Here is a 27983-nt window from a genome sequence, read left to right as displayed (position 1 = left end):
AAAATAGCACCAGAGAAACTAAGTTTTTCTTGCTTAAATCTGTTGCTCCCCGCAAAGCGAATGCTTTCTGATATTTGTATTTTTATTTTCGGCCTAAATTTTATTTCAAACATGTAATTCAAGCTTGTAAAAGCCATATAAATGATTACAAAGCAGAGCCATTATTTAAAATCGACTGCCCTGACCAATGATTTACTATGTATTTGGGACGTGATATATCGATACACGAATGGTATATTAATATAATTAAATACAATTCCATTTCTAGATGATAATAGAGCAAATATTTAATTTACTTTTAGCAGTATATTGTAGGATATTTTTAGTATCTAATTTGTATCTCTAGATACACCTTAGATAAAATTGATTTCGATTGCTGTCTACGTTATTCAAGACAATGATTGCTGTATCCTTTTTTTAGTAACTTCTGAGATGTTTAATGCAAGCGTAATAAAATAATTTTGAGTTGAAATATAAATCATTAAAGTGCAGTGCACTCGTCGAGCAGGTTGCAGCACTTCCAGTAAATTGATGCTCATGCTGTAGGCTCGTAAATGCAGCGGCTGACGGCGGCGGCTCGGCGCGGGCGGCGGCTCGAGGCGCGAACACTCCACGTGGAGTGGGCGCGCGTGACTATCGGCTGCTTCCATCAGCTCCATGTAATCTGCATCGACATTTTAAAATACCATTAAAATTACCGCAGATTTGAATGCATATTTTCGAATGCACGCCGCGTCGTTCCCGAAACACGTTTTGACGAAAAATCTTATGCTTTCTGTTAAGTACTCACGTTATTCGATTTATTTGAGATCTGGCGTCATAAATCTTAATTGTTTATTGTATGTATATGAATTTTAAAAATTATCTGATATTATGGGTCATTAAGAGCTCAAAATATTGATAGACCTGTGATTAACTACATGATTATTTAAACTAACTGTTTCAAGAGGAAACTTTTGTATGTGTGATTTACGAAACTGAACCACATTTTTCCGAAACAAAAAAAACTCTTTAAAAACAATTTCATTCTTTATTTTTGAGACACGTTCGTATGCACAGTGCGCAGTTCACGAAGTAATTAATAGATCGTTTCGAGATCGCTCCGTAATTGGACGACTCTCGAGTCGTGAATTGATTGCTTCATATAAAAAGGTGTTGATAGATGCCACCACGAGGGCTTTTGAATATTAACGCCTGTCATTGAACAGGTTTTGTCTGCTCCAATATAAAAAGTCTGTGGACTTAATAGAAATTTCGAACCACGCTTCGATGTGGGAATAATTACAAAGATTGGAAATTATCATCAAGTTAAAATTAATAGTTTAGTTCGTGTTTTTTTGAGGAAGGAGAAACATACAAATTCAACCAAGTTGCTAGGGAATTGTATTTAGTGTGAGTTGTAGTAGTAGTAAAGTAGCGGAAATGTATGTAATAATATAACATAAAGGGAGGAGAAAATAAATAAACAGGCGACAAAGATACATATCTCGAAACTACTTTCTTAATTTAATGAAAGATCTTAAACTCAGTGCTACCTTACTCAAACATAAAATAGCAGATTTATCACATTTTCAACGCCCTGAAACCGCAGTATTCCTTTTTGAATAACTTCATCAAAGATAGAACATTCCAGCATTTGTTCTAATAATATTTTATTCGAAATCAACGCAAATTTTCTTTAGTGAATATTTAACTGAATGCTGTTAAGCTTTATGGAATCTGAGTTAGTGAAATGGTGATGGCAAACGTTAGTCAAAATTATCTATCCAAAACTCGTAATGGACATCGGCGAGTTGGCACACACCGCAGGGAATAGACGTGACTTTCCAAATTCCGACTATCCCGTAGAGCTTTATATTACGACCAGTCAGCCGCCGACGTACTTTGAACATTAAACAGCTGTATTAATTTAGTGGCACCGCTATTGACGTTCGTGCCGCGTTAATAGTAACACAATATTATTGTTATGTATGCCTCATATACGATAAAAAGTGTTAGAAAGTAAGGGAAATCACAGTATGTTAAAACCAGGTATGGTTTATTTTCATAAGCCCGAATTTTTTTTTTTATTCCGTTACTGTTCCACTACTGATCAAAGGTCTCCTTTCAAATGGGGGAGGGATTAGACCTTGAGTCCACCACGCTGTCCAAATGCGAGTTGGACACTGCGATGCTTTACATGCCCTGAAAAAATGGAGGTATTAAATATATTTTAGGCATGCAAGGGAAAAGCTTGTCTTAAAAGGTATCGTACTTCTTAAAAACTGATAACGTAGATTCATTGAGTTCATTGACATGGCTACGAGAAATTAAATCTGGATATGAATGTTCTCCTCTAGTTCCACTACCTAGCATTTTAATTTTCGATGGCTTAAATGAAATCCTTGCATTTCTAAATCCGTAACAATGAAATGCTTTTAAATCCATTAAACAGTGGAGTACATTGATCAAAGGGTCTGCGGCGGGGTGAGCGGACGCGTCGTGCCGGTGTCCCCGTGCGAGACGTCCGCCCGGCCCCGGCCAGGCCCCGGCCCGGCCCCGGCCCGCCACTCGTCCGTACCGCACGGAACTCAATCATTAGTGTGCTCACTCAATGTGAAAGCGATTTTATCCCCGACGACTCCGCCCCTTTGAAACTGGCGCAATATTGTCGAAAGCAGGAAAACATTTTACGAGAAAAAAAAATATTGCCCGAGACGCCCGCGAAGAAAATGAGGACGGAATGCCAGGAGCCAATCGAGCGAACGAGTCTCGGTGGCAATATGCTTCCGCGTTTGCGTTATCGATGATGGTGCCGGCGGAACAGCTCCCGCTGTAAACGTAAACGAGCGCGGAGCCGGTAACCCGCTCCCATCGCCCGCGGTTGTAAACTCGAACGCCTGAAACAACTTCGTTACAACTCCGTTCTGTTTTGTTTCTGGCTAGCAATATTAGTTTTAGTCAAAAAGCTATTTTTCAACCCGCCGTCGAAAGGCTTGTAAAGTTTTGTAATTTAGTTAATTCGTACTCAACATTTCGTGAAGCCCTCATTTTACATTCGTAGATTGAAGATACCGACGCAACTCGCGTAAAATATCGCCTGGCGAGCGCAGGGTTGATTGTTAAAACAACATCAATCGAGCATTCGCAAGGAATGATTGGCTCTGGTGGAGTTTTTAAATTAATTTATGCGGACTTGGAAACGAAAATAAACTTGTCTGCTCTCATTACAGAAGTTTTACAAACAGAAATAGGAGTCTTAAAATCAATTAAAATCTTTTAGATTTAAATAATATTTGTGTTGTGAATTGTGTGCAGGTGCTGATGTTCCCGGAGGAGGGGTGGGCGCGCAGTGCCTCGTCCTCGTACTGGACCCTGCAGCCGTGCTGGTGGCGGCGCTCGCGCTGCAAAGTTGTTGAAGTGGCTGGTACTAGACGGTGAGAGAAATGATGAACCACACATTATGAGCTTTTAAAACATTATGGTTATATAATTAGCACGTGTTGCCTTGCAATGCAATTGCAATGTTACTTGAGTTGCGAAGCAGTAATACCTAAAGTAAAACATCCGGAAGAATCTGTATGTCCCAGTTTCTTCTTGGTACTTACGTCACTGAAATAAAAAGTCGAAAGTACCAAGTGCACGTTAGGGAATGAGTGTTCAGTGGAGCATTAAGTAAATTAAGGTTTAAAACAAAAAATCACAACAAATTTTCTCCACAAAGCGAGGATTTAAAGTGAAAAATATAATTAAACGCTTTAAGAGCGGAGAGGAAACATTATATCATGTTTGTAGCGCGTTAACGTGCTTTTCGCAATTAACTGTGGAGGTTCAGGTGAGCGCGCTAAGCCGGTATTTGACAAACGGCGGGAAGTGGCGCCACTATCGCGCCATCTCCCGCCAACACTGAGGAGCAGCGAGAACGTGCCGTAAATAAAGATGGCGGACGTTAAGGGCTTAGCGCGAATGAAGTGCTATTTATTATCACACCGCTACAACATAAAGTATTTATTTAACGCTTGCTCAGCAAATCTCTTTGTAAATTACGTCGGTTCCACCGATATGTTACATGCGAGAAATTCATTAGCGACAAATGTAGCGGTAAAAACATCATTAACGTCACATAGATGCGAGTGAACTTATCGACAACAATCAATTTTATTCGCTGAACGCTGATCTAAACCGATATTAATAGCTAATGCCATTTCACTAAGAGCAAGCTTTTAGTACGGTGCACAACGCGACTTCCTCTTATATCAGAGAAATTGTCGAAAACAAATTTTCCCGGAGAAAAACGTGGAAGCTCCACGACACGCCGGTTAAACGGGAGCAGTTAGCGTTAACGATTATTGCCGCTCGTCCCACTATTTTGCCTAAATGAGTTGTATCTCACGATAGCCTTCGCACAGATCACTTTTATGCTTTGCCCTATTTTCGATGTAGATAAAATACTCAACTATTTTGTGAAATTCAAAGCAGCTTTTTGGCTTTTATAAATCTGCAACAAAAGTTGAGTCCAGTTGTGTAATAAGTACTCTTAAATAATAATATCAGGCCGGAGTTGGCCTACTATTCAAGAGCTTTTCAACATTAAGTTCATTACACTGTTATAATTTTTTGAAGTTATGATCCAAATACCAAAACGTACAAGAGTTTGTATGTGATTTAATATTCTTCGAATCAGTAACATATTTACAAAGTACTTGGGCTTTTTTTTTAAATAATTTGTATTACAATCACATCCGACATATCTATTCCGAGGAGCTCTTTGCAAACGGAGGCTCTAATTTCAGAAACGTCGATTTAATTTCGTTTTCTCTGAAGAAAGTAGCGTAGAAGTACGCATAAAGGGATTTTAATTTGCTGGTGGGTAGTCAGAGGCGAGGATGTTCGAGGCTATTATAGGGCGGCGGCCATTACAGGGCTGTTAGGCCCGCGGTAGGTACGTGTTGGATTCGCGCCCTACTAACTGGGATACGTGACCGGCATGCGAACTCCTCGGCTTTTCCAAATGCATCAGGAAGACTCAAGTTTCAAAGTTTACACGTGACTTTTTCTCCTAAAATTAGTTTGCGTAACCCTGCCAGTTTGCCGGTCCTACCTTCAATAATATCACACCAAATATTCGGTGACGTATTTTCGATGATGAAAGCAAAGTAAATACTGCTCATTTCACTCAGTGTGAATGTCGCAGCGATGCGGGTAATCGCATCAATTCTTGTAAAAATAACCGAGAGATGACCTTAGATAACAATTTATCACGTAGTAGGACGTGTCCGAGGAACAGCAAATAATACGTAGGGGCAGTAGTTATGAGGCAGTCGACCGTAGATAAATCACCGCGCGTCGGCGGCGTATTACAAGGTGGTGGTTGCGGCGAGGTAAGCGTCGCGCACTAATTCTTAGCGGCGCGCGGCGGGGGCGTGACAAACTGCACCGTCACACATTATCTGTCGCTCCACATACAACCACCAACAACAAACACATTATTTATACATAGTACATGCTTTACAATACAGCTTTTAGGAAACTTCTAAGCGAAATTTTCTAAAGCGAGTAGCTTCAAAGATAACGGTTTATATTGGTTAAGAAACTAAGAGAGTTGACTTAAATTTTAGTACTCTACTGCAGTTAAGCTTATCTAAACGTTGAAATTTCAAATGTATGTCTATATCAATAGCAGCAGTGCATCTGTTTGCGACTGTGGAGTACTGAAAATTTTAATATTCGTCAAAACCACACGTACTATTATAATTTAAATTTCATCGTATAAATTACGTCAGGTAGCACTAAATAATACAAAATAGAGTGCTTTCTTGCTTCGTATAACCTTTACAGTAAATTCAAAGTGCAACTCATTTAGTGCACTACACTTAGCATATTATTAAAGAGGTTCGGGACCTGTTCCGAGAGTATAATGGTTTATTGTTGTTGCAGGCACAGCACTCACGCTCGAATGGTTATTAGCGGTGCAAATGCTGTCTACATCGTAGGCACCTTCAAACATATGGGCACTGATGCTGATTTTAAGGTACATAACATTCTATATAATCTTCTAGCATTTAGTAAATACAACCTTAATGCTACCTTAATCTAGGTGTGCGAATACTCTCGCTGTGACAGTAGTCTCTCTTGAATTTACTGAAACGTAAATGGAGGACTTAAACCCAGCTTTAGTTTATGGCAACCTAAAAGCAAAATATTCTCTGATTCCAAAGTAAACTCTACATACTTGCAAGCAAAATAAATATTATAATCAAGACGGTGATAACGAAACATTTGCGACTTTTTTATCGAGTCACTATCGATAATTTTGATTCGAATTATATCCAACAGTCAAGCCAACGATACAAAAGTATCACAATGGTATCGGAAATAGGAAATCGTGTTTCTGAAGCGCTAATGGTGTTTGTTGTAACAGTTGTACCTGACGACGAACGTGACGCAGGCTGACTTCAACATGGGCTACACGATGACGGGCACGCTGGAGCGCGGCAGTCGCTCCACCAATACCTTCCAGATGACACACTTCGCCGTGCTGCGCCGCTGCGACCACGACGCACATCATCTCAAGAACTCCTAGATCCACCCCCAAAACTGATCACTTTAACAAACAAATAAGTGTTACTGTCAACACCAAAACATACATCGTCTAATTACGAATAACTCATACAATTCTACAATCGACTTTCAAAAAATGTTTTACTAAATGTATAGTCGTTTTGGGGCGTGCTTCGCGCGATAAAATCCTGTCTCTTTCTGTACTTCTTTCTGACAATGTCGGATATCTTCGTTCATTTTAGAACTATGTAAACTCTAGTATTTTAATCCAATGATGGTCTGAATAAATATTATTGTCGGTACTTATTTGCGTGAATTTAAACAATTAACTCTGAGTGAGCTTATACATTATAGCGTCAACGTTCATCGATTGATATTTTCACCTAGAATCAAACTACTAACTAGATATTACTATTGTATTGATCTCCACTAGGTTGCTAGTCGTTATTGTTAAGGTTATATTGCCAAGCGATATTGTGATCTCGAATTTTAGTCGTTCGATTATAAGCAGTCAACTTTTCAAATTCTGTGTCTAGTATCTAGTTATTGTCTAGATTTTTCTAATTAGTCTTATATTATTAGGCATGGAAGTCAGTGGTAGATGTATATACTTTACTTTTAACTGTAGATGTGTACAGCCGCTTGTAGTCGTAGGAGTAGGAACATTAATTATTTTTATATAAATCTAGTTTTTACATTCTAGTCATTAACATTGTTTTCCAACTGTAGCCAATTTCAATGTCAACATTCGTAAGGGTAACTTAGATATTAAGTAGGGTGTAAACGTCGTATTTTATCTCTGTAAGTAGCGTTTTTATTTTCAAAACTAATGACAATTTATAAGTCGGGAGTCCAATGTACCTGCTTGAATTCATAATAAAATCGTGTAACGTAGGTGATAGTGTATCACAGTATTGTAGCGCTAATGCATTTATTTTTCGGAAGTTTCCAGTTCATCGAAATCATTTTTGATAAGTGAATCGAAATTCATTTAAAAATGGCTGTGAGCGTAATATTCTGGTGTAGCTCCTTTACGCTTGGTCGAACAAAATAATAATATATTGGTCCGGCGTATATCGATCGCGGCCGGACTCTGCCCTATATACCACAAATATGAACATATTTCGATTTCGACGTGCGCCACGCCACTAATCTTTGTGATCGTGTGTTTACCTTAACCGTGGAACATCGCGGCTCGCTCGTACCTCATGGCTCGTAGCTCGTGGGGAGCACACGCGTGCCTCAAACAGCCGACAAACTCAATAATGAGATTAAAGTTTGAATCGCTGCTCAACCCTACCTCTAAGTTCCTGTACACACCAAAAACTATTTTATTAAGTACGTAATTAAGTTTTAATTATAATGTACTGTTACGTAGCTGTAAGTATATGTTAATGCTAAGGTGTTAAGTGTAAAAGGGTGGTAATAACACAAACGTCCAGTATCGCACTCCCTCCAGTGTTTACACACATCATTTTTGTACAAAGTTACGAGTGTTTTATGGCTACTATTCGGCTATATTTACTAGTGTACGGTAGAGTGCATTTAACAGATTTTACTCGCGCCATAATCATCAATGTTCTATCGACCGTATACGCCAATAACGTATGGCTCGTTTCAACCCAATATTTATGTAACTACAACACGTGCTTCCCCTTTATTTAGAAAATAAAACTAACATTTCAATTGACTTTATTACTCCTGATATTGTTCGTTCCTAAAAATGCGAGTAAATTCTGTTGCTATTCAGCTTTCAACATCAATTTTAACTATCGAGTAGTTATAGTCATATAGGAAACATTACCTGCCAATACTAGTCTGCTTCATGTGCTACGAATAGTAATCTCATTTAATTAACTAAATGTCGATATCTGATATTTTCATTCATAAAAATATAATATTATGTTCACTCTTCAGTACGAGTATATCCAACCATCCGATAGCCAGTAAAAATTGTCCTCGATAATCATTCATAAATAGTTAATGTTTCTGAAATTAATAATTCATCCTGTCTCTGTGAACATTTCTGTCCTTGAATAAAGAAATGTAATTATTAATATTTACCACATAGAAAACGAATCTGCAATGATAATTATAGTCTGTAGATAAATATGCAAATGCTACAGCCGCTACAAATCCCTGCTGGGAGTATAAACCGTTTCCCTCTGTTCAAGTATTGGCATCACGATCCTTATTGCTTAAGGCCGAGTGTCCACCTGCGAAGATGACGAAACTACGACGACCGTTCAATCTCTCTACAATAGTATTTGGATGTTTCAACAAATGCTATGCATTTCAAATCTATGATCGAAATGCAAATATACGAAATGTTTCGTTTTATGCTTCTGTGAAACGTTTTGTATACGATATTATATTCGTCGAGCGTTTGTTCCAATGTATCTAAGTCTAAGCTTTCAAATGTCATGATCTTTCTTCCATTATATTCTTGTTCACGCTACTCTATCGAACTGTTCATCCTTAAATGTAAAATTACAGTATTAGTGTAAAGCAAGTGCCAAAGACAATTTAGGGAGCTTTTATGATAAGTTTCGTTTCGGTATAAGTGATGATGTAAATAAAATTCGCTTCAAATTTTAAATGTTGTCTTTCGTATATCGAGATGACTCAAATAAAATGTATGAGAAGAAATGAGGACTTTTTTTTACCTACATCTCCTAATCCTGACATTTTAGTAAAGATACCGACGACTCTACTATCCGGAGTCGAACAGATTATCTTAAAAGCTTTTGCATTAGCTGTAGTTCTACATATATGTATATCACTTACACTAATTGTACTTATTAAACTGAAATTGTAATGGTAGAATTTCTTATACAATAACACAATACACAAGTTTCCACAAAGATCTTATCAAAACAAAAACGCAGAACACGAAATTAAATCCAGGAAGTAAAAGTTGATACAAGATCCTTGCAGTTTCACTTTGTGGTCACACATACACACATGTCACACGCGGAAGTGTTCCACTGCCGGCATCAGTCGCGTATAATGCAGGAGTGCGCCATTGTACCGCGCAGTCTCACACCGGCCAGGACTCACGACATGTCTTTTAATAGTAAAGTGGTGTTAATTACCGGCGCGAGCTCGGGTATAGGAGCAGCCTGTGCGATCAGATTTGCCAAATCATCCGCCACACTAGCACTAGTCGGAAGAAACCACGACAATCTAACAAAAATCGCACTCCAATGCGAGAAACTCAACCACCTAAAACCACTTCTCATCATTGCCGATATAACTTCAGAGAACGACATAGAGAGGATTGTCGAGGAAACCATAAAGAAGTACAGTAAGATCGACGTGCTAATAAACAACGCGGGAGTAAACTCTGTACCCGGCGCACACACGCCGGCAGAGGCTTACGACCGAGTTATGACAACCAATCTACGCGGAACGTACTTACTCTCTACCAAAGTTATACCTTACTTGACAAAAACTAAAGGAAACATCGTAAACATCTCCAGTATATTGTCGAACAAACCAATACCTGTTATGACCCCCTATTGCATGTCGAAAGCGGCTTTGGACATGTTCACAAAATGCACCGCGCTGCAATTGGGCCCCAAAGGAGTTAGAGTGAATTCTGTGAACCCAGGACCTGTGAAAACGGAGCTATTTCGGAGAGGCGGTATGAGCGATACAGATTGTGATACGATGTTCACTGGCATTGAAATGAAATCTCCATTGAAGAAAATAACTACTGGGGAAGATGTAGCGGAACTAGTGTTGTTTCTAGCCAGTGATAGAGCGAGTTGTATTAATGGAAGTTGCTACGTCATCGACTGCGGACTAATGTTGGGCGACGCCGGCGGTTTGTGAATGCATAGATATATACTGAGAATAAACACGTACATCTATATTATCTACAGTGTTCGTATTATGTTCCCAGAACAATGCAAAGTTCTACTATGTTCAGCATACATTATTTAACTGTGATAAGTCTGTTGAAAACTTAAATTTCTCGCTGATACCCGCCGGAACAAAGAGAATGAATATCAAAATATGTAACGCGGTGTATCGAGCCTCATAATAAACAAAAGCCTCCGGAACATAGTACTGATAAACGTTGTTAGATGTTCCCTCGAGTTTCGTCGCGGCTCGTTTAGATTGCAGCGACAATTACATTACAGTGTTTTCTCTTAAATATCTGTTCTTTTCTGTAACCGAGGGCAATATATTTACTTATCTGGAAGACCGAATCCTTCCCCAGGTGGGTCGCTAATACCGCGTTATCTTGCGTTAATTTCCCTCGTATAATCTTCTTGCAAATTGATTGTACTCTCTACAGCGTACTCAAATTAAATTATAAATAATATCGTTGGGGGCGTTAATGTCTGCAAACCTGCCCTTTACATCTTTTTGAATCTAAGACAGAAATGTGAAGTCGAAATGTAAAATCTTTAAAGGTATATTCTTAACGTCTTGTTAATTTAGTAATGTAAATAGTAGCTCTAAGCGAAGGATGTAAAAACATTTGTAGTGGAATATTTAAGCATTATTATCCGTATAGAGGATCTTCTAATTAAAGTTCTCGGATTCCTAGAGTGAAACCGTAATAAAGTGTAATTTTCAGCTACAAGTACGTAATCCGCAACAAGAGTGAGGTCGTTAGGCGCGCACGGGGCGCACGGGCGCTCGGGGCGGCGCTCGCCTACGACGCTACGTTATACGCGATTAATATAATTCCCTAATTTATACGCGGCGAACGTTACTGTACGGGTTCCATTGTTATTGGGCCAAACCGCGGCTTTCAATTATGCAGCGCCACTCACACATACACGGGTATTACTTTTACTCTCTTCCCGACACCGCGGCGCTCGTAACTTTGTCAATGAGTCTTGTAATTATCGTTCTTTCGCGTGTTGATTATTGTGCGGTTATCGGTGTTCTTGCAAGTTACGTAATGTTCGTGCGCACACATTATGTTTAACAAATTAGTCAATGTAGCTAATTAGATGAAGTAATTTTGTACAAGATAAAGTTACCCGCCCTGTATCTCATTTAAATTAATGTTATATCGTTATGAGGTACTTTCTTATCGTATTCTAAAGCAGTACCTTATAAATATAAATCTTATAATTCCTTAATAGACGGAAACTTACAACACAGACATTATAAGTAACTGTCTTACGAAAGTCATACTTTACTAAAAATACTTATGACTACTTATTTCTTCTAATTCAAATAAATACATTTTCTCGGCACGCATAACTGCACAAACGTCACGTCGCTTGTAACATGATTAGTCCCCTATCACAAACATACTCACACATCCCTTCATATTTGTTATAGTTTTCGTCAATCGCCATAAACCGTAGCGGCCTCTAACTTTGATAGTTTCCTAGTGTTACCTATAACCTTTTATATAAAATTACTGAAATTGACTACAAATTATTTTCATTGAATCATTTTAACACAGTTTTTGAAAACAGAGTTAAAATATTGAAATCACACTAAAGAACCAGCAGTACCACTAAGCAACCAACCCTAAATACATAACAATTTGTGGATCACACACGTGTTTATTCCGTGTAACAATCAAACCAAAGACGTTTGCATCAAGCGAGGTCTCAAAATCGCTTGAATAATGTAGCAAAGATAATTAAACATCCATTTTCACGGAACTGAAAGCACTATAAGCGAGGTGCACTTAAGTGATACTTGGTGCATCTTCGATAAAGTGTGCCGCTGCGTCACGTACTAGTTGTAAACACGACAGATATTATATTACAAATAGTGATATGTCATAAATGTAATAGCAACGTTGCAATAGCACGTATATTGCATTATTCCGTGAATCTACGTGTTGGGGTGTTAGTTTACGTTTACGACGATATTAAACAATGTTCGGCCGTTGTTTCTCCTTTGTGTACAAGTTCGACTTGCGTTAGTGCACTTGTTTGCTGCAGGTTACTTCGTCTCACGCTGTATCGAGTTTGTAGATTCGAAAGTGTTATATTATAAGTCTGCATTTATATTAGAAAATAGAATTTAGATATTATAATGATTAAAATAAATATTATTGTCTCTCAAGTACTCTCATACCTTTACAATATACCTACGTAATAGGATGTTCTAAACCTACATACAAGTACCCTTTATACAATTCCACAGCCGCTAAATACAGTAATACATGGCGTCTCTAATCAGCGTCTAAGGCTCGAAGGTGCTTGATTTGGTGTAATGCGCTATCGCCGAACCACTATATTATCATCAACATTAAAATAAACATAACACTCGCAAAAGGTTATCAAAATGTTCTCATACAACACTCTATAAATGTGAGAAGTCCTCGCAACATCAAACAGTTATTATCACGCTATTACTGGTCCCGGTGTGAGGTGTAAGGAGGTTGCACTAGGTCGTATTATCGGTCATCTCCCTTTCAGAGCACGTCGGCCTGTCGTATTCGCTGACAGTAATCTTGAAGAGTTGCCAGGTCGCGAGCCCGCACAAATATATTGGAAGTCTTGGGCCCTAGAGACCGGCCAATGCGGGTTGTAGGTGATCATTTCTTGTTTTGACACAGTTACTACTCGATTCTAAACCTTATCTCAACAGACATAAAGTTGTAAGTCAATTTCAGAGTAGCTAATATTTGTTTTGATAGGAAAGGGATGTGCAATCGAGAGACGTCTATTTAAAGGGACAGCAGATCGTTTTACTTGTAATTTGTATTGCGCGTGCTGCGAATATGTAACGCAGCTACAAGGAAACTGCTAAACGTATGCATGGACTTAATTAAGTACGAACATATCGGAAAATATTGCTGATTGAAACCAAGTTCCCTTGATTGTGTTTAAGTTGCACGAACAAAGTTAATGAATACGGTCTCAGTATTTCCGGAGCTCTGATAGCATGATGTTTATATTAGGAAATAAGTAGATCTCACAAAATTAATTACATTATTATAATATGGAGGGACCTATTTATCTAGAAAACTAGCTGCGTAACGTTTAAAAATGCTCGTAGCTCAGTGATAAAATAATATCAGTCTCTGCGTGTCAACTTGCAATGTTTCTGTTTATTTACAAACATGAGCACAAGGTGCGCATCGACAGGGCAATAAAAAAGATCGCAGCCAATCATATTTTATCGAGTAAGCTATTTTCCGCAACGGATCTTACCCGTAAATATGAAATGTCTCAGTCATCCTTAGAAAAGCTTCAAAACGAAGATACAATCGAATATGATTTGTTATTTCAATTACTACTACTAATATAGCCAGGTTAGGTACGTTATTTTCATTTCTGCCTCTAGAAATGTGTTCACATAAAATTTGCCATTCAGTGAAATATAAATTAACATATAAAAAATATACATAATGTATTCCTAAATTCTTGACATATACGTATGTATATTGGACAATTTAATTAGTAATATATGTATAAAGCGCTAAATCTCAGACCAGCTGCCAACAGCCGATGCCATGATGAATAATCCTTTAGCAGTTTACTTTTGGGGAATTAAGCGAAGGTCTCTTTAAACCTTAGATAATCCGTCTTCTCTAATATTTTAAGACGTTTAATAACCAAGATTGCTTTTGTTTATTTAAAGTCTTACGGCACTCGAGGTCACTAACGAAAAATTTTGTGCTGAATTTTGGAAAAAATTTGACCGCTATTTTTATAGCACTCTAATTCCCGAATAAAAACACAAACGACGCGGAACAAAAATCCACTCATTCGTTGTTTTTATTCATAGCAGACGGACCGTGAAACCACACATAAATGGTCCGCTGAAAATTTCAGACCTATCCAACCATGCGTCCTCAATAAATACCCAAATTGACAGAATACGTGATGACTATCGGGAACTCTATATTTTCATTAATTTCCTATCAGCTATTCACACGAACTGTGTCAATAACATAACTGGAACATATTACAATATAATCAAACGCGCGCTCTGCACTTCGATCATACATGTATTGTTGTATGTGTTTGTATATGAACGGATACCCAATACTGAGTTGTGTGCTTTCCTCTCGTCCAAGAACTAATATAAGGTGTATCGGTAGCACTTGTCAAGTCACGTGCAACAATAAGGTATTTAGCTACGTATAGGAGGCGAGCCAAAGAGATCGGAATCCCAATTTATCGTCTGTTCCTTGTACTATTTATTGTACTGCTACTGGTCTGGCTTTGTCTCCTTTGTTCGAATATTCGTCGTTTGAGGACATCTATCACGATTATTCCAATATTTCCCTCACAAGGGGCAGGTCGGCAGGTAGGTATGATTTAGCAAAAATATAACGGACTCAATGGGCGAGCCTCTTATAAAGTGAGGACACCTTTGTTTTTCGCGTGATCCCTTTACACATTGTGGGTGACAAATTTATTGGGCTATAGAAAACACTCGGTACACGTTCGGTGTCTAAGCAAACAACATATTATTTGTTCTTATATATGTTTGGCAACTACACGACTACTATTCCAGGTAAACCTGTATGTATATGTATGAATCAAACATCGTTTCGCTCAGAAACCTCTAAGTAACTGCTTTGTCCAATGATTTTCCGTTCATTTCGATATAATAAATGAATATCCAAATATGATATAGGTATGAAGGAAAACTACGCATCGTTACAAGCTAATATCGTTCTAATGATGCATCACATCTGGTCAGTACAACACATCTTCTCTAACAGAAAAAAACATATAAAGAAACTAAAGTGATTTGGTGTTAACCGAGATCGTGTGTGATTAAACGAACTTAAACCTAATTCCATTACTCATAAAACTTTACAGACAAGAAAATGTGCTAGTTAGTTTTATACGTGTAATTCATTTTTGACAACTACTTCACAACGTAGATGCTGGGAAGTTTATTCGTAGATGAAAGTTGTAGTAGTTGTCTTTAAAGTTTTTTTACCTAAATATATAAGTCCATATTTCAAAATGCATAACATGATATTCATAGTATCGGCAGTACGTGACCTGACGCCACCTTCGAAATTACAACGCAAGCAATAATTCAATCAAACGCGGCTTAACCGGCTCTCTCCATGTTTACCGACGCACCTACCCTTATCATACAGCTCGACGACCTTATCCCACCACGAGCGACCCCGCCATATATTAATTATTATTAAAACCACTCTCCACACCAAACACACAGAAAGAGTAAAGAAAAAATATTTGAAAACAATCGCCGATAGTCACATACCACCTATTGATACGAGCAGTTGTGTGTTCTTACTTCCATCATGAAATATTTCACTTTTCTCCTCGCGTTTTCATTTTGTATACAAAACCGAATTTGTAGAGATGAGGACAAAATTATGAAAGGTTGGTATATATTCCTTATTTGTTTTCATAACGTCTTACTCTTAAGTATACCAGGATACTGTAAAACGTTTGAAATAATACGTCATGTTCCACCATTTTGACAAGCGATCATAAATCTCGAACGGCGCTTAAGCTAAGCAACATATTTTCCAAGCACCGAGAGATTTATAAAAAGTTGTGAGCACTTTACAAAGGCGACAGTCGCACACTCGATTTCTTCTCATGTAAGTATGTAAGTACACAGTCTAAGTTTTAGAAGTAGCACGGTAAGTCTGGGGATATCTAGTAGCGCCTGTGGGACCAGTAATGGACCTGTGGAAACGACTACAAAAGGAAAAGTCTAGTCCGCAACTAGATTTAGTGCCCTCAGATACCCAATAATGTGCCGATGTGAGAAATTGCGCACTCGCTAAGTGTAAAATGTGTTTTCAAGATTCATTGGGAAGATATTTGTCTTTATAGCGCTTAGCGTTTTATAAATGTGGATACTATACATTTAAAGTGGTTTACCAGAATCAATACAAGACCAACAAAATAACTAAAGATGTTTATCTGAATGTTTAAAAGGTTTATGATGTGATTCCAGCGTGTTACTGGGCCAACGAGATGTACGAGCCGTGTTTCGGTGGTTGTGCGGAGGTGTCGTGCGACAACCCGCGCAACCACCTGCGGCCGTGCTACCCGTACTGCGAGCCGGGCTGCATCTGCGAGGACCCTTACGTGCGCGACGACCGCACGCATCAGTGCGTGCTGCCGCAAGACTGCTCTCCGTGGGTGCCTTCTCTCTACTTCGCAAACAGTTGACACACATCCAGATTCAGTGTACACAAACTACTTGAGAACATTGTGGACCCATTTTTACAAGCCTTTATTTATTATATTAACCTAATGTGTATAATAGGGCTCTAGATAAAACTTATTTATGTAAATCTCTGTCTCACGAAGTTATGGAAGTAGTTAGATTAAAAAGACCAACCGATTGAAAAGCACATTTATATGTTAAAAATACATAGGAACTAATAGCTTTTCTTATCCATCCTGCACAGTTAAAATTAAAACCAGGTCACTGGCTTGCAGTTTCCTTAACGGGCATAATATCACGAAAATTAAGGTTACATTCAAAATTACAGGACACAAATGGGAATACCAGTACCGACAAGAAGGTCGGACAGCAAGTCAGGAGGAGCTCCGGCAGCTGGCAAGTATCCGAACAAGCAAGCAAGGGGCCACAACGGTGGAGACTTCCCTGACAATGACATAGCTCAGAACAACCTACCCATGCTGGCGAACATTAACCGAGAGCCTGTTAACGCTAATCCCAATCAAAAAGACGACTTCAAGCGAGGCTCTGAAGTGTCAAGAATGGGGAACTACTTCAACATCGTGATAGCACCGCCACCGATCAAAGCCCTACAGCCGAGGAAACTCGTGCAAGATGATGTCTACCGTAATAACCCTAAAAGAATTAGTTAATTAAGTTTATATTGACAATGAAGTATAAATATAATGAAATGCTTTCCTCAATCTACGTTTAATTTATTCCTTATCACCTTAGCCTTTAAATCATAATCCAAGACTCGTTATAAGCATGAACGTATAGGAATAATCTAACAAATGCGCAATTGTAGTTTTAAAACCAAGTTATAGTTAGTTATACTCTTATTCTAATTCGAAATCTAAAAGTACTAGGAAAAAATAATAAAGAACTAATTGACCTTGTTCTTTTTGGCCAGTACTGATAAGCATAAAATTAAAAAGAAATGCTCTTTTTTATGGCTATTTTACTGTGATTTTTTTATCTATGATCGATAAAGTAGTGAAAGCAAACACATCCGTTTGGCTTTTTTTTTGCGAGTGCAAGACTAATTTACAGTGATTAGTACTGTATACACTTTTATGTGAAACGGAGCGATAAATCAGCAGCCATTTTGAAAACTGAAAAATGAAATCAAATTGATACACGTTTACAGAACAAGCTTAATCAAAATGCGAAAGTTACTATTAGTCGCTTTATTGTTGTGTGAGTATTTTATATTTTATTTTTCTACCAGTTTTTGAACACAAAATATACTTATAGGTACACAACAGAATCTCAAAGCTATAGAATTTTGCCACGAATAAAAACATTTGAATTTAAGGAAAACAATGGCAGTAAAGTACGAGCTTACATTACAGATAATTTGGTTGCATTCGCGGCTCGGCCCGGGGGTGGTTATGATTATGATGATGTTGAGGGAAACAAAAGGCACTCTCTAATAGACGACAGAAGGAATTGGAGGAAAAAGGCATTGATTAAACCGATAGAAGAACACAAAGAATATGACAAGTGGAGACGTGACTACGAGGGTCAGAGGTACATGGAAGACGCTGAGTCGAAGGGGTTCAACGCTATTGACAGACAAAGAGACAGGGAGCTCGATATGTCAGCATCGTATAGAGGAGGAGGAAATAGACGTTTTGATAGTGACAATAATTTACAACAAAATATTATAAAAAGCGGCGAGAGAGAAGGACACCCGGCCTCTTACATGTGAGTGATGAATATATCCGAACAGTCGTACAATAATAACGAATATTATTACATTTAACATATACTTTCAGGGAGAAAGAGCCCGAAAAGAAACTGTCTATGAGCTGTGATAGACCACTCGAGAGGTATTTATTCTTACTATCTTGAAACATGTCATCAACCATCGTGATAAATTGTGTGTTAATTTTTGTTAAAATGTATAATTATTCGGTTATATCTTGCTAAAGGTATGAGGCTTGTTTCGCGGGGTGCGCGTCGGTGTCGTGCGACAACCCCCGTGACCGGCTCCGTCCCTGCTACCCGTTCTGTGAGCCAGGCTGTGTCTGCATACACCCCTACGTGCGCGACGACCGAACACACAAGTGTGTTCTACCTGAGGAGTGCACCAAGTAACAACATATCTTTTAACATTATACCTCCAAATTGAAACTATGACATGATAATTAATATTAAGCTTTAGGTAGCCAATAAGTATAAAATATTTTTATTATTTCAGAGGACTGAAAGGCATTCCTGACATCGGAGACGAAGTTTGAAAACAATAATAACTACTTACTTAAGTATCTTCTCAAGTTTATATTATATGTATTACTTACTGTAATTGTAAAATGAAAGTTAAGAAATAAATTACATTGTTATAAGTTAAAAGTTCTTTTTTTCATCAAACCACAATTCAAATATAATCAACGTTATAAAACAGAAAAGTCGGAGGCCTAACTTTTATAAGTTTCTCGAACAATCGATTTAACTTGTCGTTCGAGAAAGTAATACACGTAATATTTCAAGCGACTGAATAAATGATAAATGGTCTCGACTAACGCCATCAATATTACATTTTGTGTACCTAGGTACTAGGCAGTGTAGCGCGCCGTATGAGCTACGTACTACGGACCAAATAGTAGCCCGAGCTCTATAGTTTGATAATGATTGTTCTTGGAATTGCGTAAAATTGTTATGAATTGTGTAATATTTGTAAAATTGTGACTTTCCTCGGTAGAAAGGAATCATGGTGTTGAAAAACCACGGTAGCATCGGAATTAGATTGTTTTGTCATAGCCCAATTTGTCTGTGGAACAAAGAGTCCGCCACTTACATTGTAAAACAACTTAAAGTGGAGCTAGTCCTCACTCACTTATCATTTCAATACACCATTGTTTAGTACAATCCAATAAGTCGTCGAAGTGTACACTATTGTTAGAGCACACATGATTTTTCTAGTCGTAACCCAGTTATTGAAATAAACCTATACTTATTGTACAAACTGTATTCTATTTTCAGGAAAGAGATGAAAGGAATCAGCTTTATAGTAGTAAGTGGCTTATAGGAGAACATGTTCGTGTGGCTTTCTAGTACAAATGAAGAAACATTAGTCTTAAGAAGAGGTTATCTAGAAACCTGTGGAAACTTTGTTTGATTACGTCTTCAGGTGTTGTTTTCACAAGGATTTTTTTGCTGCCATGTCGTGTTCGGTTTTATTGTGCTTATTGGTGACTTGTCTCATACCGATGTGCCCCACACATTCGGTGGAATTACGATACGGTATGTCAAATGTGTAATAGTTACTTATTATATTTAATGCAGTTAATTTACTGTGTCTGGAGTTGAACTTGTGAAGTTTTTCTTTCTAAAAAACCTGCGAAAATAGCAATAACCAACCCCAATGAAAGATGAGAAAGGTGCAAATGTATATCAAGATCGAAACTAACATTTCTACACTAGTTATCAAGATTATTGAAACTGTAAACAAATTGGTACGTGAAGCTAACTCCGCTCATTTGGAAAAACATGGACTGCGATAAACCATTTTTTACACCACAAATGGTTAATATAACAACCAACACCGTTATTAAGGTTATATTCAAAACATAAAATAAATGAGAAGTTTAACAGAACACCAGTATTCAAGATTCAGATATTTTATGTCACGAAAAAACGAAAGCAGCATGAAAAGTTCAACCTAACATATCGCAACAAGGAAGCCTATATCACCACTCAATATTAGAAACAAATTATTATTTTATAGTGTTAATAATTATACGTAAAAGTGTCTGGTTCTTAATAATATTATTTGCAGAATGTGGACCGCACGGTAGATTCGAGTACTGCATCGATAACATACCCGGGTGTGTGATCGGATGTCACTGTCACCCAGGATACTACTTCGACACTGATACTAAAATATGTGAACCAAAGTAATTATACCAAGAATTAAATATTACCAAGACGATTAAAATATTCTTCAACTTCTTATTTTCTGTATGCAAAACGAGTGATAGATTTTACTGAAACAGTACTTCTATTTTTTTATAGTTATAGCTACATTATTGTAGAACGTAAACTGACAAAAACTATTCTACCCTCTCTCATAATAACGTTGATAACAATTCCTCTGGAAAGCGTCACCAGAACAATTTAAAAATACAATAATTTCACATTTTCAGTACAAAATTAACAGAAGATTTCCGGCGGCGTTACTTGGCTGAGCCTAATCGTAACTACCCCATAAACACTCCCCCAATAGTAGACAAGTTTCCAACACCTACTACTCCTGATACTATAATCGAAAGAACTGGTGGAACATCAAAAGACAGTGACGATCTTGGTGATTGGTTATATAACCAATTTTTCAAAACAATTGAATCGCAAGTTATTAATAAAACAAATGATAACCATAATTCAACAAGAAGAAGTGGTAGTGGTACAATGCGAGCGGCAGGTGGGACCAGGCGTGGAGCTGGTCGGAAAACACGTCCACGCGGCGAAGACGCCAATGAGAATAAAGTAAGAAGAAAGGCACGCAGATCTTGGAGAAGCCGTAGTAGAAAAAAGAAGTCGAAAGTCCACGGCCTAAGAAGAAAATTACTGCGCATTACAGAGGATGACAGCTTATTCGAATCAGACTCTAGTTCTGAATCTGACAGTGACTCCAGTGACTCCAGCGACGAATCAGAAAGCAGTAGCACGGAGACCACTGACGATACTGACAAAGATAATGACAGGGAACATGGACATAAAAAAGTTGTTATATTTAATAGACGACCACGTCCGCCCTTGCCTTCGTTTATTTTCCTACCGAACAGTGACACGCCATACTATCCGCCGATAGGTTTGCCGCCACCACCAGTCTTACCCATGTACCCCATAGTACCTGTACCACCAATGGCTCCACCTTGCCCATCAATAGGTTTGCAATTATTACCATATTATAATGAAAGTCATGTTGAGTAAAAACCTATATTTAACTAAATTATTTGTATTTAGGAACAACAAAAGCCGCAGATAATAGTGTAGCGACTACCACCGATGCGCCGAATGGTTCAGACGCGCCGACATCTGACCCTACGCATGATACTGACAACCCTGAAGCTACAACCGAAGTGCCCACTAATCCCGTGAGGCGCAACAAGGGAAGAGGTCACAGAGCCCGGAGACCTCCACTTAATCCGAAGCCAGTTGAAGATACAATCATATACCGTGCAGGAGATCCAGATCCTAGGTAATATACATATAGTATATTATCGTGTAAAAGCATGATAACAAAATTTAATAATTTTGTGATCAATTATTTAACATTTTTATTTCTAATATTTTCAGAATGACTTCCGAGCAAGCCCAACGAGTGAAACTGGTGAGTAATTTACAATTTGCGAAAATGTAAGCCAGAAGCATGTGCCAATAATGTCTAATCGTCACTCTATTAATACTAGCTAAAAGTGATGGCTAGTATGTAATTTTAATTTGTAAATCAATATTTAAGAAAATATAAGAGTAATAAATTATCCTTTCACTACATTTTAATAAAATATTAGCTCACAGATTTTCTCATAGAAACCAACCTATGAAATAATTGCAATTGAAGCTTTGTATTTTGAAATAATATAATTAGTGTGAATTGCTGTATTTACCTTTAGTTAACTTTAGTTTTTTGTTACAGATGAAAAAAATACGTGAGCGTCTAAAAATGAAACATAAACCACCTTCAGACTTTAACGCAGCTGAAGGACCAGAAGATGAGTTGCCAACAGTCGATAATAATTCATATTTAGAACAATCAAGACGTAGAACATCTAAAGAAAATAGTCCCGTATTGAACGATGTTAACTTTAAATACATTTCAGAACTTATTCACAGAATGAATCCTAAGGGACCGAAAGCACCACCCTTTCACTTAGGCCCAGACTTAAAACCATCTGACAATTATGAAAATTCCCGCAGAAATTATGATTTACCAATGTCGAATATCCAATACGTAGCTGTAACTACTACACCCAAGTATAAACAAGATCCAAATGATGCGTATTTCTCAAACCTCGGGAGACAAATAGCTTCCTTGATACGGAGCGCAGATTCAAAAATAGATAACAACGTAGGAAGAGAACAAAATGTGCTTCAGCAATCAGCTCATACAGTATTAAATGAAAACAGTTTCCCGCCGCGATCATTTTGGGAGAGAACTGTAAGATCCCCGCTATCAAAACTGAAAAAATATTTCGGTGAACTATATTTTACTAAACAGAGCAACGAACAGGATTTGTTGAGTTTAGAAAACGAAGTAAACTTGGTTGCAAGCACTTCACCGCCATTAAGTTTACTAGATCTTGAGAACATTTTAAACACGTTGCAAAAATCTCCAGATAAACCTAAAAAATACAGAAGCCCTACCGTACCGTCTAATGCTAGTTTCAACGTTAATCTACTACCAATGAATCATGATAGAAGAGATTACGCATATAGAAAATCTTATGATCCTCCTAATTACACGGAGTTCACGCCAAGCCCGCCAGAAGAAGACGAAATATACATCAAACAGGAAACAAAGAGTCCTCATGCACCTTATTATTTGGAACCTACTAACGTCCACCTACCAGTGTTCAGTAACAATGTGATCGACTCTCAGAATCCCAATCGACAATTCAGCAATGCTCTGCAACCACCACTCCGACCACCTGAAAGAGAAATAGAAAATAATACTCTACAGAGTCCTGAATATTCAAATTTTATGCCCAAAATAACAGATAGACCTTACATGGACCACAAACTTGTACCGAAAAAAACTCAAGAAGAATACTTAAAGTTTCTCAAAAGAAATCAAGGATTTAATAACACTGTCGTCAAACCTTTCGATCAGAGGCCTGTTCAACATCAAACCAGACCGGCAGTTGTAAAATACAAGGCCTTAAATTATTTTTCCGAAGCTGGAAATAATCACCATTATATGTTTGAAGCTTCATATCCAATAACATTGAAAACTTTTGGGCGAAGGATCCCTAAACGTTTTCCATCTGAACAACCATCATATTTTCATCACGAATTGCATCATTTTGATTATATTGACTAGTTGGTACTTACATTTAAACATAGAATCTATGTAATGTTAAAGATTTGTTAGGAAAACATATTTAATAAATAAATATTTAAAAGCGATTTTGCATTTCGTAATCCGGCGAGTGTTTACGATACACAAACCCGAGCCGGCGTGCGGCGTGCCAAGCTCTATCCCGCTGCAGCGCAGTGCAGCGAATACCACACGACCACGACCTGCCAAGAGTTTCCTAGGATTCGTATTTATAAATGCTGACACGCGTCCATCGCTGCGTACGCAAGGCCGTCATTTCTATGAGCCGGTGCTAGCAGAGCATTGTATGTGTAGCAACATGTTTGATACGAAGTAGAGTTTGGTGGGAATAAATGGTAATCCTGTTGTATTCTTCACAGACAATTTAATTCCCATTTCATAACGTGGGACGTGTGCACTGGCAGCCTCGCCGTTGCGGCTCTGAACCTGTTTATGTACCATCAGTATGGGAATTCAAGCGCAAGTGACGCGATCTAGCCGCTTACGCTGCCATGCTGTTTTGATAATTCTCGACAAATTCCTACGTATAGTAATATCAAAGCAGAAGCAAAGTGAACAATATTTTAAACAAAATATGTACTATTATAAATACTCCAAAATTGACGAACCGGAAAATTCTTAAAAATACATTACGTTGTATTTAATCTCTGTAAACATTGAAAGTTGTGTACCCATTAATGAAGCATTTAGAAATTACAGATACTGTTCGACGTATAAATTGAAATAGTTCTATAGCCTTACATTAGTTTAAAAAATATCTATCTATTTTATTATTCTATCAGTGGGGGATATTCTTATTCAGGTGGTAACTCGCGTGACAATTCTGTCTGCTTTATTTGATTCCTTCAAACAGTGGACGAGCAGGCGGCGCGAGTGTTTGCGAAGCCTCTTTACACTGCACGATTGTACAATACTGTTAAAAAGTGTTTACGATTCTTCTTATAATATAATTGTACACAATTACGTGCCCCTTAAATACGCACATCCAAGTACAAGTTGAAGTAATATAAATATAGACCCAAGGGCCAATAGCCCCGAATAGTTATTTTACTTATCCTCAATTACTAAGAAAACCCCTGCTACAACAAAAAAAATAGTAAGAGCTTATTGCTGTTAAGTAAAAATAATGAAACATTTACATATAATAATATATATATGTTACTGCATTGAGCTCTAGTCACCTCAACCTCTACGTCGTAAAACTACTACAAATAAGGGACTCTACATTCAACGCTATGAGGTTTTGTATGATTTATAAAACAACAACATATTTTTGTTACGTATGCGAAACAAACACAGCCAAAATACGGTACATTATAAAAGTGTGGTCGGTATCTGGCAGCCGCCACGCCATGCCAATTTCCATTCAGCTCATTCCGTTTGTTGTTCGATAGCATGCATGTCGCGACCGCACCACGTGCATTCACATCATGTCATTCTGGATACTAACACCGAATTTACCCAACAACAATAATTACTTATGTATATTCGGTCGAAATAAAACCAACTGTAGTTACTTGACCACTTGGTAAAGTATGTTAGGTTGGTGGAGACATACACCGTAGTCTCAGTTATACTCTAGATAAACCGTACATTTCAAGGGTCTGTACAATTGTCGGAATATAATCATCCACAAAAAGCAAGAGTAAAGAAAAATATCTCAAAACAAACTGACATTATAAAACTTAACATTCGCTGTTACAAAAATTATCTTGAGTACGACGTCCAAAGATAAAACCGAATAGAAAGGGTTGCCAAACAACAAGCGACGTGGAGACATGTCCAAAAATGTAGTCCAAACGACAATCTGTCCTGAGTAAGCGCGCCCGGGGAGTCACCCACTGAATACTAAGCACCACAGTTTGCCGCCTTTACTTTTTCCCTAATAATGTACCAAATATTTCAGTATCTACATAGCCGTAACAAACAACGTTTAGTTTGGGATCGAGTACTCCAAACAGCTATCTACAGTTTTATAAATAGGTCGGTAAATAATTTTAGATCGAATACCAGCGATAACATTTAAGTTTTAGACTATAGTTACTTATTTTATTTAAGAATAAGACTAAAGCCTGAAATGAAACTTTGAACTTTGATGTGACAACTTGTTTAAAAAACACCAATACGTTATAATATAGTAACACACCTGGGGTAAACAACAAAATTCAAATCAAAATAGAATCGATTGTTAAAATTGCTTTACTATTTTTAATTCAGGTATCGAGTAATTCCTCCACCTGTTCTAATTACTGTATAAATCAAAGGCTCAATAGTTCAGCAGTGTTTAACGGCTACTGGTTGCTAACGATCGATTAATTTTCTAAGTCAATTAATGTTGCCGCAGTCAGGTGCAATAAAAAACTGGGTTTGCCTTAAATTATGTCATTTTCTGCTCTGGTAGCATTTTGTGATGGAGTGTTGAATTACATAATTTTAGAAGAATTAAGAGAAATTAATTGACATTATAAGGAAATTAATATAAAGTAATCTGTATATCAAATATTTATTTTGATTGAATTGTTTACCTCACAAAGTGCAATTACAATTATTTATAGTCCACCCGATTAAGGTTACAAAAAATACCCATACTTCTATTTAATTCTTTTTCCTTAAGAATATCTCTACATCTCATCATAATCAATGGTTTCAAATAAATCATTTTTTTTCAAAAGGTAACATATAGATAGGTAACATGTATTATATTTAAAAACTTTCTGCTTCGGATTATACAATATCGGAATCATAAAAGTATTAAAATACTCATTGGAAAAAAGGATGCACACAAAAGCTTCCATGCGGCTGATTCTCCAGCACCAATATATTTAATAGGTTAGAGCTCCTGCAATATCGTGCTTGTTATTACCTGGTTTTATTCTAATACGCGGTATAGTTTCTTTGTTACAATTTATATCATGAAACATAAAGGGATCGACTCTGATAAATCGGCATTGATTTAATGTCAGTTTCTACTACCTATTATTATAAAATAAAGAGTAATGTATAGCCCTCGTAATCAAAAAGATCATTTATTGAGTACTTGCCCCCTGCTTACTGTACCTATAAAAGTCGACCTCTTCGTAAATCCTATACAAACAGGTGGTACGTTGTATAAGAAAAGAGAAAATAGATTCTAATAAGTTGGCTTCCGATGGGATGAGTAGGGACGGCTGGGAACGCATTAAACTCTGATGGGCAAAACATTGGACCCGTCCTGTAATCCCACTCTAACCGAACTAGGTCACACGCCGCAAGGACAAACCTTTTTTATTTTATTAGAAAAAATCCTTGCTACCAATCTACTGACTCAATGATATACGTATAAAAGTGATCTACATTCGTAAAAAGAAATACATTTTAAGCAACTTCATGCCAAATAATGTAAATACTTTAATAGGTAAATAATGGTATAATTTATGAACTGTCCAATAAATTGTCAATTTCCAATACACATTGAGATAGTCGCGTCGTAGTGAGTCGGTGCGGAATCGTCGTCGACGTACTCTCCAATACAAGTACTGTACTTTGCGATATTGAGGTTCGCTTACAAATAGGGTCGAAATTTATTTGACGCCGTATCGAGCCGTGCATGTATTTCCAATTTTCATATTTCCCACGGTGGTGGGCCGAGCCCCGATATCTAGTAAATCTCCTACAGATATTTTTATGAAACCGAATTGATTTACAGCTTTCGGTACAACGAATATAACAGTTTCATGTAATATTCAAGCATTTTACATAAAATCGTAGCAATAAGAAATACGAAGCAATATATACCTTTCGTGCGTAAGTTTGTTAGATATTCATATTAAAATTAACATACATTAAGCTAAGTTTTCGGCTGAGATTAAATTATCTAACCTACCTATTTGTATGTACCTAACTGATTGGTACAGAAGCCATGTACTTATTCAGCTTTGCACACGCCACACCTAAACGACGTCTCGTAACATAAAAGGTTATTTGTTAACCCAAACTCTAGCAGGTAACAATAATACCTACCTTAAACGATTGCGGAAGAAAAAAAAAGTGGAGTTAAACTGAGGCAAAGTACGTCAATGAGCGTTTGCTCAGTCAGCAGGAGGCGGGCGGCTGCAGCAGGAATAAGTAGCGTCGGCCCGTGGGTTCCGCCAGGTATTTCCCAGAGGCGTGTTTACGACGCACCGCACACACCCCAATCTTCACCTCCAAACTGTCTGGCGAATTATTCTCACCGATAACAAACGGTAAGAAAACCTGTGCAAGAAAAGTT

At 37.6% G+C, this 27983-nt stretch overlaps 5 protein-coding genes and 1 long non-coding RNA gene across 11 annotated transcripts in view; 5 read left to right on the top strand and 1 right to left on the bottom strand.

The window, feature by feature from the left end:
- Nucleotides 1–9177, top strand: part of LOC142979512 (uncharacterized) — a 43853-nt gene extending 34676 nt beyond the window's left edge. For both annotated transcript variants that reach the window (XM_076124451.1, XM_076124452.1), the window contains exons 3-5: nt 3298–3416; nt 5917–6010; nt 6401–9177. In XM_076124451.1, coding sequence (XP_075980566.1) covers nt 3298–3416; nt 5917–6010; nt 6401–6562 — 375 coding nt within the window. In that variant the 3' untranslated portion in view covers nt 6563–9177. The remainder of the gene's footprint in view (nt 1–3297; nt 3417–5916; nt 6011–6400) is intronic.
- Nucleotides 41–27961, bottom strand: LOC142979513 (uncharacterized). Its single transcript, XR_012959827.1, has 3 exons — nt 27734–27961; nt 6407–6583; nt 41–664 (listed from the first exon to the last, which is right to left on the bottom strand). It is a non-coding gene; the product is annotated as an uncharacterized LOC142979513 (long non-coding RNA).
- LOC142979595 (3-oxoacyl-[acyl-carrier-protein] reductase FabG-like) lies at nt 9604–10377 on the top strand. The gene has a single exon (XM_076124624.1). It carries the CDS (start codon nt 9604–9606, stop codon nt 10375–10377), a length of 774 nt encoding a protein of 257 aa, XP_075980739.1.
- On the top strand, nt 11178–17362 carry LOC142979503 (uncharacterized). 3 transcript variants are annotated; one of them, XM_076124440.1, is made up of 4 exons: nt 11178–11340; nt 15826–15848; nt 16435–16618; nt 16979–17362. In XM_076124440.1, exons 1-4 carry the CDS (start codon nt 11315–11317, stop codon nt 17319–17321), a joined length of 576 nt encoding a protein of 191 aa, XP_075980555.1. In that variant the 5' UTR covers nt 11178–11314; the 3' UTR covers nt 17322–17362. The 3 variants fall into 3 exon arrangements, with proteins under 3 accessions (XP_075980555.1, XP_075980554.1, XP_075980553.1); XM_076124439.1 differs by having other exon boundaries at nt 15679–15848; XM_076124438.1 differs by lacking the exon at nt 11178–11340 and having other exon boundaries at nt 15493–15848.
- LOC142979520 (uncharacterized) lies at nt 17731–19020 on the top strand. Its single transcript, XM_076124467.1, has 5 exons — nt 17731–17868; nt 18024–18378; nt 18450–18503; nt 18606–18767; nt 18875–19020. The coding sequence occupies exons 1-5, from the start codon at nt 17835–17837 to the stop codon at nt 18912–18914; spliced, it is 645 nt and encodes a 214-aa protein (XP_075980582.1). The 5' UTR covers nt 17731–17834; the 3' UTR covers nt 18915–19020.
- On the top strand, nt 19293–24738 carry LOC142979568 (uncharacterized). Of its 3 annotated transcripts, none has more exons than XM_076124569.1 (7): nt 19293–19403; nt 19657–19917; nt 20453–20570; nt 20820–21562; nt 21640–21874; nt 21973–22006; nt 22313–24738. In XM_076124569.1, exons 2-7 carry the CDS (start codon nt 19836–19838, stop codon nt 23714–23716), a joined length of 2616 nt encoding a protein of 871 aa, XP_075980684.1. In that variant the 5' UTR covers nt 19293–19403; nt 19657–19835; the 3' UTR covers nt 23717–24738. The 3 variants fall into 3 exon arrangements, with proteins under 3 accessions (XP_075980684.1, XP_075980683.1, XP_075980685.1); XM_076124568.1 differs by lacking the exon at nt 19293–19403 and adding an exon at nt 19472–19571; XM_076124570.1 differs by lacking the exon at nt 19293–19403 and having other exon boundaries at nt 19548–19687; nt 19805–19917.
- Nucleotides 27962–27983: the final 22 nt, after the last annotated feature.

Source organism: Anticarsia gemmatalis, chromosome 16, assembly GCF_050436995.1.
Source record: "Anticarsia gemmatalis isolate Benzon Research Colony breed Stoneville strain chromosome 16, ilAntGemm2 primary, whole genome shotgun sequence".
Classification (NCBI taxonomy): Eukaryota; Metazoa; Arthropoda; class Insecta; order Lepidoptera; family Erebidae; genus Anticarsia; species Anticarsia gemmatalis.
Note: the sequence above shows the minus strand (reverse complement) of the source record. Positions and strands in the feature narration are given on the sequence as shown.

Excerpts from the sequence above, each read along its gene's own strand:
- LOC142979595 (XM_076124624.1), top strand. The coding sequence starts at position 9,604 with ATGTCTTTTAATAGTAAAGTGGTGTTAATTACCGGCGCGAGCTCGGGT.
- LOC142979503 (XM_076124439.1), top strand. The coding sequence starts at position 15,767 with ATGAAATATTTCACTTTTCTCCTCGCGTTTTCATTTTGTATACAAAAC. Across the intron at positions 15,849-16,434 it reads TGAGGACAAAATTATGAAAG|CGTGTTACTGGGCCAACGAG; the intron begins GTTGGTATATAT and ends ATGTGATTCCAG. Across the intron at positions 16,619-16,978 it reads CTGCCGCAAGACTGCTCTCC|GACACAAATGGGAATACCAG; the intron begins GTGGGTGCCTTC and ends TCAAAATTACAG.
- LOC142979520 (XM_076124467.1), top strand. The coding sequence starts at position 17,835 with ATGCGAAAGTTACTATTAGTCGCTTTATTGTTGT. Across the intron at positions 18,379-18,449 it reads GGACACCCGGCCTCTTACAT|GGAGAAAGAGCCCGAAAAGA; the intron begins GTGAGTGATGAA and ends ATATACTTTCAG. Across the intron at positions 18,504-18,605 it reads TGTGATAGACCACTCGAGAG|GTATGAGGCTTGTTTCGCGG; the intron begins GTATTTATTCTT and ends ATCTTGCTAAAG.
- LOC142979568 (XM_076124569.1), top strand. The coding sequence starts at position 19,836 with ATGTCGTGTTCGGTTTTATTGTGCTTATTGGTGACTTGTCTCATACCG. Across the intron at positions 19,918-20,452 it reads TTCGGTGGAATTACGATACG|AATGTGGACCGCACGGTAGA; the intron begins GTATGTCAAATG and ends TATTATTTGCAG. Across the intron at positions 20,571-20,819 it reads ACTAAAATATGTGAACCAAA|TACAAAATTAACAGAAGATT; the intron begins GTAATTATACCA and ends TCACATTTTCAG.